Raw genomic sequence first — 12737 nt, forward strand, 5'->3', positions numbered from 1 at the left:
TCCAAGACGTTCCCAAAAAATGTCCCTTGTCATGTGTTTTTGTATCTCAATAGAAAGCTTTCATGGTAAGATATCAAGGCTAAAGATTAGGAGGTTATAAGCTACCGAGAAAATCTAAATGATCCCATTAGATTTTTTGTTAATGACAAGACTTCTAACCACTAGTTTACCATCAGATCAAGAAATAAAACTCGTCTGGATTTTCTTCTTTAAGATAATTTTTTCTGCTCTAGAGCCCTTTAAAAGGTTGTAGCCCCAAATGTATAATTGAATTTAGAATTTTTAATCGCATAATTTTGATATGTAAAGCTTAAGATATATCTTTTTTTTAATATTTAGTATGAAAATAAAATTTTTTTGTTGAAGGTAAGATTCTAACCTGAATTTTGAAGATCCATTTAAAGGTTTAAATGAATTTGGATTTCTGCTCGTAATACTGTGTATTTTAATTTAGATTAATTTTATATTTAGATTTTTTAACTCTAACTTGATGAAAAACTTGTAAAAAGAATCAAAGTTTGAAATATAAATTATAATTTTTTATTTTATTTTTTAGCAATTATTTTACCAAAATTTTCAGGTATGTTAAACTCGTAAAATTATTAAAAAAACACATTAAGAAGCTGCTTCATCCTCTGTTTCTGTAGCGTCTTGGTTATGCACTCTTTCTTGGATGCTGACTCTCACAGCTTTTGGTTCTCTTGTTTCTATTGTTCTTCGGTGTTATTTTAATTATTTAGCTTCTTAGTAAATGCTCTATAGATTTGCTAAGTTTCAATATAGATGGTCTGTCGTTTCATTTCCAACAGATTCGTTTTGTACTTCTTCTTCGCTATTCTTTACTGCCTTTTAATACAATCTTTTTCCTTTTAAAAATTCTCAAGTTTTCTTGTCTTTTTTTTTTATATAGCTAATATTTAAATAACAATCATTCTGCTAGGACGTGTCTAAATCAAGACTGAACTAGGACGTGTCTTCAAGTACGAATCAATCATTCTGCTCGACGATTATTTGATGGATCACCTTGATCCAAGTAATTCTTATAAGAAATATATTCCTGTTTTCCGAGCGGTTCTTCAGGAATGGAACTAGAGTTTAATTTATTGAACTTTTCTTTTTATTACTACTTATCAAATATGTATGGCAATATTGTAACATCTTCCAGCTTCAAAGCCATAAATTATGGTGTGAATTAATTAAACAGTACTCTAAAAGCTGGTAGGATTCAATTCAATTCAATGACAGCTCAATGACAGCTCCTGTTGGCTATTTTCCACATATGAGAAGATTCAATGTTAATGGAAAAGTCAAGGATTAAGGAATTTAGAAGAGAACATGCACGAGCATGCCTAAGGTCCCTTCACTTATATGCATTACAGTGTTTATCATTATTGTTGGAAAGTGTTTTTTAAAAAAATTTAAATTATTTTAAAAAAATTAATATGTTTTTTATAATATTTTTAAATTATTTTGATGTGTTGATGTCAAAAATAATTTTTAAAAAATAAAATAAATATTATTTTAATTCATATAGAAAATCTAGGGGTTACTGGTAAAGATTTTATTTGCTCCATATTTATATTTTTCGACGAATCCATTAGAACATGCATAATTCGTATGTACTTGACATTTAATTTGATTTTAATAGGTATGATCTGGATTTTAACAAAAAAAAAAAGAAACAAAAAAGAAAATTCTAAAATATACATTATGCTTGTTATGCAACATTCTTTCACTCTATAAATTAGATCAGATGTTGGATGTCTTGTAATAAATCAAATAAATTTAGGTTAATCTACTAAACCTATAATTCGGGTTATGAGATTATAATAGTCATACAAAAAGAAAATAAAAAAATAAATTATAAAATCTAATTTCCAACCAATCCAATGTTAAATGATTAATTAAAACAAAAAATCTTAAAAAAACAACCAAAATCAACTCGAGCTAACCTGTTAAATGGTGACTTGGATTATAAAATTGAAATAACTTCTTAAAAATAAATAAATAATGAAACTCAATTTTCAACATATTCAATCTTAAAAGTTGAAATAAAAAAAAAAACTAAATTTATGAAATCGGGATAACTCTATGAAAAAAATTGAAAAATTAATGAAACCTAAAAAACCTGATATTGAAAGATAAAATTTTTAAAAAAATATAAAATGAAGATTGTGTGGAAAAAATAATTATAAAAAAAATATTCAATTAAAACATGGCTTAAAATTTGAACTGAGTCAACTTGGATCAACCTACCAAACATGTGATCAATGTCATGAGTTCGGGAAAATCCTATAAAAACAAATTAAAAAAATTATAAAGTTCAATTAAAAAAATATTTAATTTAAAAAGAACTCAAAAAATAAAAAAAGTCAACATGAGTCAACTTTCCAATCTCATGAAATTGGTTATATATGAGATCGAGATAACGCTAAAGAAAACAAATAAAAAATATTATAAAACCCTATTTTTAACAAACTCAATTTTAAAGGATAAAATCGAAAAAAATATTTAATTAGAAAGGAATGCAAAAAAATAACTAAAGTTAAATTAGGTTAACTTGTTAAATTCAAGAAATGAGTCATGAGATAAGGATAATTTCATAGAAATCATATCAAAAAAACATATGAAACCCATCTTCAACAAATCTAATATTGAATGCTACAATCAAGAAAATAAAAATTAAATTTATGAAATTAATATATAACCTAATAAAAAAAATTACAAAGCACAATTTCCAAAAATAATCTAATATTGAATGATAAAATAAAAAAATTAATAAAAAAATATCTTATTAAAAAGTGAAATTAAAATTAAAAATAAATAAATAAATATAAAAAATTATTTTAATAAATAATATTTTATGAATATAAATAGATTAATTTAGCCATATCCTTTAATATTTTAATAATTCAATGTTCCCGAAGCAAATAATGTCTACAATGACAGCTATTTGGCTGTTTTCCAAAAATCAATGATTAGTTGTTGGTTTAAATTAATTCTTATCTTTATATTAATTCTCTCTTTGAGGTCCCTTGACTTCTTACTTGATGAGATGAAAAGTGGTTTTTTAAAAATTATTTTTTAATTTTTTTTTATATTTATTTGTTAATAAAAAAGTTAATCAATAAAAAATATTTTTTAATTAAAAAAAATTTAGTTTTATTTCTAGAAAAATATTTTTCTTTTATTTTGGATGGAAAACACTTTTTGAAAATTGTGAAAAATTTAGAAATATTATATTATTTACTGATTATATCAAATTTAATTCTCAAACTTTTGATTGCTATATTTATTTTTTTTTAAATATTATTTTTCAATTTCATCCCTTAAAATTTGATTTTTATATTAACTTTGGTCCTTATTTTTATAATTATTATTTTTTTTCCTTATTATTTTTGAATTGAAATTTTTTATCTATCAAATTTGGTTTTTATTCTTTTGATTGTTACTTATTTTATTTGAAATAATTTATGAAATAGTAATTATTATTATTTTAATTTCTTTATTTTTCAAATTTTTTATTTGTTAGATTTGATTTATATTATTTATTATTTTATTTGAGATAATTTAAAAAATTATATTTTTTTTTCAGTTTCATTCTCATTCAACTTTTTAATTTGTAAGATTTGTTCCTCGTTATTTTAATAAACTTGAAAAAAATAAAGCATTAATAAGTTATTTTTCAGCTCATTTTTCATGACATAACAAAATACTAGAAAGTGTTTTCAAACTTATTTTTCATTATATTATCAAATATCAGAAAATAATTTATTTTTCTAAACTTTATCTTTCTAAAATTCACTTTATATATAAAAAAACCTTTCCAGTAAAATTTTTTTTTACAATTTTAAACTATCGGTTACTGTTTGGTAAAAGATCTTGTTGTACTTTTTTGGCTGTTCAAAGATTGTTTTAGCTCCACTTTTCTATTTGTCAACGATTCCATTAGAATATGTTAACATTTTATTTGAATATGAATAGGTATGATTAGGATTTCAACCAAAAAAAAAAAAGTTTTAAAATATGCATTAATTATGCTTGTGACGGAAAATTCTTTCCCTCTATAAATCTCATGTTGGATGTTCTGTAATGAATCAAAGCACTGAGTTATATATCTTCAGCTACCACTTTTCTTTCAAATTAGGAAGGGAACAACATGGAAATTCAAATTATTTCTAAGGAAATCATCAAGCCCTCTGCTCCAACACCTCACCACCTAAAAACCTATAAGCTCTCAGCTGTCGACCAGCTTGCTGCTTTTTCAGCGGATGTCCCTATCATTCTCTTTTATTCCCCAACAGATGAAATTTCCAGCAAAAACTCTGATTATCTAAAGAAATCCTTCGCTAAAACGCTAACACTCTTCTACCCTTTTGCTGGACGAATAAAAGATGATTCATCCATTGATTGCAATGATGATGGAGCCACTTATATTGAAGCCCATGTAGCAGGCAACATGTCCATGATACTTCAACAGCCAGACATGGATCAATTGGAACAGCTACAGTCATGCAAGCCGGACGAAAACGTTGATGAGCCAAGCGGCAAGGTAATGCTAGCAGCCCAAGTGAATTATTTTGATTGTGGTGGGATAGCAATCAGTGTTCGCATTCGCCATCGAATAGGTGATGCATCCTCACTGGCAAGTTTTGTTAAATGCTGGGGTGCAATTTCTTGTGGTATTTATGATAATAATGCAGGAACGGTTGTTGATTGCTCCTCAGTCTTCCCTCCGCAAGATTTGTCAGGCATGTCATTCTTATACAATCTTATACCTCGTAGTTCATTCAATATATCCACGAAAAGATTCGTGTTTGAGGGTCCTAAGCTAGCAGCGCTAAGAGGAAAGTTGTGCAACGGGCCATATTTGAATCGTCCAACCCGGTTCGAGGCTGTATCTGCCCTTATTTGGGGTGTTGTTGGAGAAGATAGTGAGTCTAAAAAGGTAAATAGACCCGCAACAATTGCCGTGGATTTGCGGAAAAGAATGGATCCACCCCTACCACAACATTGTATTGGAAATATGGTCCATTTGGCTGAGGCAAATTGGGAAAATAAAGCAGTGGACTGTAATGGTTTAGCTGGAAAAATTCATGAGTCAATAAGCATGATAAACAGTGACTATGTGAGGCAGGTATACGCAGACGGCACCTTCTTCAGTTTAATGAGACAAAGAATGGCGGAGATGGCAGAAGATCCTAATAGCTTTAGGGGTGTAATTGGTTTCAGTAGTTGGTGTAAATTTCGATTTTATGAGGTTGATTTTGGATGGGGAAAGCCCATTTGGGTAGGCACTTCTTTGAGGCTTGAACCCAACTGGGTCATGCTATTGGATACAAGGGATGGTGAGGGAATGGAAGTAAGGATTGCATTACCCAACGAAGAAATGGTCAAGTTCGAACAAAATCCAGACATCTTAGCCTATGCTTCTTTCACTCCAGCCATATGAGCTTTTATGTCGGATTCCCTTTTTTTACCCTTTTTTTAATGAAAAATTTGGATGTTTCATGTGTATAATAAAGGAACCCTAAGGATTAATAACAAGGACATACTCTTGCGCATTAAGCCTAGAGGTTTGTTCTTGGTCCTCTCCTAGTTAAGGGATTGATTGTCCAGGTTTGAGCGTGTACTACCAGGCACATGGGGGCCTTTGTTTAATTAAATTTCACTGCAAAGGAAATAATTCTTTGCTGTTTACAATATATTTGTACTGCCACCCATTAATTGTTCCCCATCAATTAAGATGAAAAGTCTTAAATCTTTTATGAAATTTTTTTCGATATTTGGGGTGCCATGACCCCGATCTTCTTGTCTTTTTGTTCCTGTTATAGCAGACTAATTATTTTTTCTCCAAGTCTGTTTTTTTTTTTTTAATCATGCCCTTGTATTTTACTTCGTTTATTAATTTTATAGTTTTTTTAATATATTTTCAATAATTATATAAAAAAAAATGTCGAGCAGTGCAAAAGATCATGTACAACTGGAGCACATTTATCTTCAGTAGTTGGTGCAGATTTCAATTAATTTTATGAGGTCCGTTTTGGTAGGCACTGCCTTGAGGTTAAGAATTAATGGCGGCATTCTCTTAGGTACATGACTCATGAGATGGTGAAGGAATAGAGAAGCTTGGGTGGCATACCAAAAGAAGAAATCAGAGCTGGCTTAAGATAATGAGACATTTGATAAAACTATAGATATAGTATTTTAAAATATTTTTTATTATTTTTTATGCATGTCTAATAAGTAAGGCATTTAAAAATTTTTATTTTGTATTTGGAGCTTTTTATTAAATAAAAATAATTGTCATTTTTTAAAATATAATTACCAAGTATATCTTATTTATTAATAAATATATTTTTCTGTTAAGTGAGAATCTTAAATAGATTGGGTGTTGAATTATAGAAGTAGGTGGTAGCTTAAAAATTTAATTTTGTTTTTTTGCTAAAAACTATTTTTTTTATATGTTTTGAATCGTTTTGATCCGCTGATTTTAAAAATGATTTTTTATTTTTAAAAATAAAAAAATTTTATTTTAATTCATTTCGACACAAAAAGCACTTTGAAAAACAACTGTGACCATACTTTCAAACAGGCTGACGTCCGAGATAATAGTCAAGTTTGAAAAATATCCTGGCATTTTAACATATGCTTCTTTCGGTCAAAGCATATTACCTTCAAGTCATTTTATTTTTTAATTGGAAAGCTTTTCTTTTCTTTTTTGTGTGAAATTTGAGCTGACATGAAATTATTGTTCAGTTCCCATCCTCCTCCGAGAGGATTGGCATGGCTCTTCTAAAAAATTGCTCATCATCGCTATGTTTTCTCAAGTAACGATCATGTGCTTGGCAAGTCCCTTTCTTGCACAAAAGTATAAAATGTTACCTAGGAGTTTTAGCATAGTATACATAAGAAAGAAATATATTTCTTATTTGTATATTCCAGAGAGCAAAATAATTGCAATATTGCATATAACATCGTTATTCAATATCCAGCAGAAATATATGTAATAATTCAGTATATATGGTAATAATGCCTTACAAATCCTCATCTGTAGACTTGGAAGAAGACTTTATGTTTTGGCTGAAAAAGAAACGAAAGAAGATTCTCAAGGCAGATTTATTTCGACCCTTCAAATTATATGATCCCTGAAGGTATCTCACATGAAGATTTGAATATCATTTCAAAGGCTGTCTCCATGCAGGACTTGAATTTTTGAGAATCCATAAATCCTTTCTCTGTTCCCACAGCTACTTTTAGCTTTCCTGCATAACTTACCATTGTTATGGTAAGACTCTGCATTACCATTCAAATAGAAATTAGTAAGTAGCTGTAAATGAACATGAAGAGCTCAGCAATGCTAATTTTACTGAGTATTCTTTCCAAAATCACTTCTCAAAAAACCTCATGCATTGAATAAATAGAATCGTTTATGGAACCCATAAATCCAATGATTAAAATTCTCGAAAATCGATTGAGTAAGAACTGTTCCATAAAATTAATTAGCAGTACTCGATGAACATAATGTTATGATTAAATTAACAAAAAAGGAAAAATATAAGCAAATATGTACCTGGGGCACACCAACTACCATAAAATAGAAGCCTTTAATTGGATGATTAGCCAAAGCCATTTTGTCAACAGGGCCAATGATATTTGAGATTGTCATGCTTGAGTTGAATAGTGTTTGTTTGATGTACTTGGCCGTTGCCTGCAAAGTTACACACTCATTGTTCTTCAAATCAAGCTATATTCAAACGAAAAAAAAGATCAATTTTTTTTTAAACCTTGTATGATGATCTTGATCATTTATTTCCCAACAGCCATGTTACGAAAAGGATACGAGTTCTTGCTTTAGCATTAATGTCTTTTATGGAGTGTTAAAAAGTAATATAAAATCTTTCATAAGATTTTTTATTTACTATCTTAAGCTTTGAATTGAAACTGTGATATCAGAGTTTTAACAAATTAGGACAAGTTGAAACAATTCATGTCTCTAAGAAGCAACAGCAGAGTACGTAATTGCATATGTTTAATGTCAAGCTCATACCTCAGGGCCTCTAAACTTCCTCAGAACCTCCAGGAGCCTACCAGTGAGGTTAACAGCAAGAGAACTTCTCTTCCTCTGGATGATTTCCTGCGCTATTGTGACGCATTCAAGAGGTTTAGAAAACCTGGAATCAGTTAATTCAGGCACCGAAACGTGCAGGAATCCGAACTGGTTCCCCCATGGTGACTCAGCATCAGGCTTGACCATTTCCTTTACTGATCTGTACCCACTAATGACTCTAGTATTAAGCAACACCAAAGCTGTGGAATGTGCATTGGTTGATTTATCATCAACATTTTGCATATATAATCGTGTTCCGTAGAAAATTATGCCAGTAATCACATCGTTTATCGTCTGTCGAAAATAAAAAAAATTTGAATGTTAACATACAGCTTCTGCAACGTATTTCTGATTTCTTGTTCTTGAAATTGTTAGTGAAATCCACGACAGCTACCAAGTTGACAACTAGACTAACTAGTGAAATTCTAGAGACAATTCATACAGGCACCAAGAACATTATGCAACCAAATCTGCTTTCCAAGATCTCATTCTGTGTGGCTAATGTTCAATCTTTTTGTCCCAAATTTTTTCTTATCAAAATCAGACCTTGAGTCTTTGAATACAGCTAGTTTGCAAAGATTTTATAGTCTTAAAAACCAAAAAGATACTGGAAAAAGTCCATTAAACTTTGCTAATTTCTTTGCAAATGTTTAACGAGAGCATGGCTTTTGGGGTGAATCTGAAGATGACATATAAATTGGAATTGGAGGACCGCAGCACATTTATTGATCGAATTCTGAAGTAAAAAGTAGAGAGGTTGGAGGCACTCATTTAACAAACTCAACCATCCAGAAAAGAGTGGTTGATATCATTAACTAAAAACTAAAAGTCACTATCCCTCACATGGCATTATGGATGGATTATTTATAATGTCTTTTCTCTCTCTCTTTTTTTTTTTAATAAAAAATTTGGCCCGTATTGGATTAAATTATAAGTTAATTTGTTGGTAGAGGGTGAGATTGAAAGATGGAGGATTAAATTTAAAGCATGGAAACACACTCCCCCGTCCCTCTATTTTATTTTCACATTTATTAACTACCTAATGCATGTAAATTAAGAAGTGATAGATGCATGTCTACTTTATATAAGCTTACAGGGAAGAAGTGAAACTAGAAATTCAACATAATTAAATTCTAATTCCATTTAATTATTTCTTTAATTGTTAGGCCATTAAACAATTGGAAAATTTATGGATGTAAGGAAAGAGACATTGATTCAACTTACCACTCCAAGTCTGGACTTAATTTGTTTGATGTGATCGAGAGAGAATGTGATTGTTGAAATCACAATCGGCTTAAACTGGACTTCTTCATCCCCAGATCGTATAGGTGAGCGAGAATCTTCAACAAAGCTACTCTTCAGAAGGCTCCATCCGAAATCAGAAATAGTGTTAAAGATCGAACCAATACATTTCGGTACAGTGATGTTCAACTTACTAAAGCTGCAGTCTGGATTTGAAGGATATTGAAGTGAAGGAAATGTTAAAGAAAGAGAAGGATTATCGGCTCTTTGTAGACAAGAAAGAAGAGCTCCCATGAGAGAAAAGCCATCTCCAAGTGCATGGTGAAGCTTGAAAATGATATTTCCAGCTGCTTTGCTGGTGGGATATTTCACAAGATGAATTTCCCATAAAGGCTGGCTTTGTGGAAATTGCTTCAGTGCTGTTCTTGATATGTAGTCATTGAAGTAGTTGTCATAAGAAGTTGTTGACAACCCAATTGGAAAGATTGGAATGTTAACATGGTTTTGGAGCTGCACCTCAACTCTCTTCCATTGTTTTTCACCATTTTTATCATTAACCTGTTTTCCAGAAAAAGTTAAATATATTAATCATGCAAGTTACTGAAAGAGACAAATTTCTTAACGAAAGTAAAGCTTGTGTTGTGAAAATGGAAGAAGAGAGAAATCATTTTTTGTATATTGAGTTTACATTTCAATATAACAGCTAAAATTGTCAGGGAAATGAAGACAGGAAAGTAGTTCGGATAGCTACGTTTTTCCACAAAGGAAAAAACTAACAAGAATATTAACACTTACTTTTCCAAGATCTAAGACAAAGAAGAAAGGAACTTGACAAATAAGGCAAAGAAGCAGATAGTCCAGCTATGTTCTCACTAAATTGTCGATTGCTAGAAAACCAGGATTCCACAATTCTGTGAAGAGAGTAAGATTTTGGGACAGAGAGCTATAAATACCATGATTGAAGAGAAACGAGGATTTATTGGAAGGAACACATCCTTGAGCAATGTCATGGTAAGTGAGTCATCAATTGGAACTTCTGATTCCAAAACAGCAAGAACACATATAGAAAGGACTGAGCTGTTGAAGTACTGTCCAGTTGGGCTCACTGGCTCTGTTACCTCTTCTTCCTCCTTCTCCTTGAACTCCATCGCTTTGTTTTCTTGAGCTTCACCTTCCATTGAAAAAATTTATGATATGCCTTAACTTCTAACTTCAGGTCCTATATACATCAGATTGCAAAAGTCAGTAACAGGAGGGCTTCTTAATTATTGTCATAAGACATCAATTTCGTACATAGGTAACGTCCATGGGATATGAATGTGAGTACACTAATTTCCTGCCGACCTTTACCTTCTAACTTTAAATATTGAGTGGTAGGGAAAGAAAGGAATTTTCATAGTTACGTGAACTCCGTGATCGCGACATCATGTAACTCATAAAAAAAAAAAATTGGCACAAACTTTAAAAAACTAAAAATCAGATTGGAAGATAGAAACCAGACAACAATTACCTTAACTGAGACATCAAGACTAGCTATTGGTATAAAACACTCCCCTAATAATTATAATGAATCACAAATAAAAAGTATAAGGAATGATGTTATAAAAATAATTATTATCTGATAAGTTAAATTTCAATTTATTCGAGAACCTAAATATGAGAGTCCTCCCAAACACACATAATTCATATAATAAAGTTTATACCAAAGTCCTAAAACTTAATGGTTTGAAAATAAGATTAAAAATACAATAAATTAAGTTTTCAACAAATAAAATAACAAAATCCAAAACTCAATGCAAGCATGTAGCTGAACTGTCCTTGAAAAGGAAGGCTTTCAGTCTAGTGTTTGACCCTATAAAGACTCCACAACTCAAGGAAATCTAGGCTATGTTTGTTTCCTGGAATTCGCTTTCCGGAAAACCACTTTTCAAATTTTCCTGTGTTTGTTTGCCATTAAAAAAGTTGATTAACGGAAAACACTTTCCAGTCAAAGGAAAATTTGGCTTGGTTTTCAGGAAAGTGTTTTCCTGAAAAATTTAGGCGGAAAACACTTTCCGGAAATTGTGAAAAATTTAGAAATGTCATATTATTTGCTGATTATATCAAATTTGGTCCTCAAACTTTTGATTGCTATATATATTTTGTTTTGAATATTTATTTTTCAATTTCATCTCTTAAAATTTAATTTTTATATTAATTTTGGTTCTCATTTTTATAATTGTTATTTGCTTTTTCCTTATCATTTTTTATTGAAATTTTTTATCTATCAAATTTGGTCCTCATTCTTTTGATTGTTACGTATTTTATTTGAAATAATTTATGAAATGTTAATTATTATTATTTTAATTTCTTCATCTTTTATTTATTTTTATTTTTTAGATTTGATCTCTATTATTTTGATTATTATTTATTTTATTTGAGATAATTTATGAAATTATATTTTTTTTCAATTTCATTCTCATTCAACCTTTTAATTTGTAAGATTTGCTCCTCATTATTTTAATAAACTTGAGAAAAATAAAAAATTAATAAGTTATTTTCCAGCTCATTTTCCATGACATAACCAAACACTGGAAAGTGTTTTCCAACTTATTTTTCATTACACTACCAAATATCAGAAAATAATTCACTTTCCCGGAATTCACTTTCCAAAAGAAAACTACTTTCCAACAAACAAACGGGGCCCTAGTAATTTGTTGCCCCATTGTTGTTGAATATCCTTATGTCACTAGAAAAAAAAACACATGGCAAATAAGAAATTCAAATGTCAAAAGAAATCAGATAACAAAACCCAAAGTGGAAAAACATTCTAGAAAAATCTGGGTAAATTCTCAACTTGATTCAGCAGTAAGATTGAAAGTTATGATTGTTGTCGTAAAACTAGATAGTTGGAAACATTACGAAAAAATCTAAATTTGATCATTTTATTGTTGTCTGAATCATATTATTCTCTCTCTTTTGAAGATGATTCATCCTTGAATCACCAAAAAGGATAGTATATGTTTTATATGCCTTTTTTTGAAGCCTTCAAAGCTCCTTTCTTTCCAATAGTTGTCTCCAACAACACTACATGAAAGTAGCAGTCTTTCTCTTTTTTCTTTTATTCTTTTGGTGTTGTTGCTCCTCTCTTTTTGAAGCGTGTCAATCATTGAATAATTCTATTAACTTGTCAAATTCTTGCTTCAAATCCCCCAAGTGTGAGAATCCTCTCAAACACGCATCAATTCATATAACAAAGTCTACAACCCTTAAACTTCTTTTCAAAATGGCATTTATAGTGTACTAAAGACTTTAAACTTAATAGTTTGAATATAAAACTACAAATACAATAAATTAAGTTTTTTAACAAACAAAACTCAAAACTCAAAACTCAAAGCAAGCATGC

General features: G+C 30.0%; 2 protein-coding genes across 3 annotated transcripts; one reads left to right on the plus strand and one right to left on the minus strand.

Annotated features, from left to right (window-relative positions):
* Positions 1-4159: 4159 nt before the first annotated feature.
* LOC112324774 (stemmadenine O-acetyltransferase) lies at positions 4160-5452 on the plus strand. Its single transcript, XM_024589266.1, has one exon. The coding sequence runs from the start codon at positions 4160-4162 to the stop codon at positions 5450-5452; it is 1293 nt and encodes a 430-aa protein (XP_024445034.1).
* A 1453-nt stretch (positions 5453-6905) lies between these two features.
* LOC112324754 (wax ester synthase/diacylglycerol acyltransferase 4) lies at positions 6906-10677 on the minus strand. Of its 2 annotated transcripts, none has more exons than XM_024589142.2 (5): positions 10306-10677; positions 9335-9910; positions 8051-8404; positions 7574-7747; positions 6906-7296 (listed from the first exon to the last, which is right to left on the minus strand). In XM_024589142.2, the coding sequence occupies exons 1-5, from the start codon at positions 10528-10530 to the stop codon at positions 7138-7140; spliced, it is 1488 nt and encodes a 495-aa protein (XP_024444910.2). In that variant the 5' UTR covers positions 10531-10677; the 3' UTR covers positions 6906-7137. The 2 variants fall into 2 exon arrangements, with proteins under 2 accessions (XP_024444910.2, XP_024444911.2); XM_024589143.2 differs by having other exon boundaries at positions 7574-7711; positions 10306-10674.
* Between the last annotated feature and the right edge of the window lie 2060 nt (positions 10678-12737).

This window comes from Populus trichocarpa, chromosome 17 (genome assembly GCF_000002775.5).
Source record: "Populus trichocarpa isolate Nisqually-1 chromosome 17, P.trichocarpa_v4.1, whole genome shotgun sequence".
In the NCBI taxonomy this organism is placed as follows: Eukaryota; Viridiplantae; Streptophyta; class Magnoliopsida; order Malpighiales; family Salicaceae; genus Populus; species Populus trichocarpa.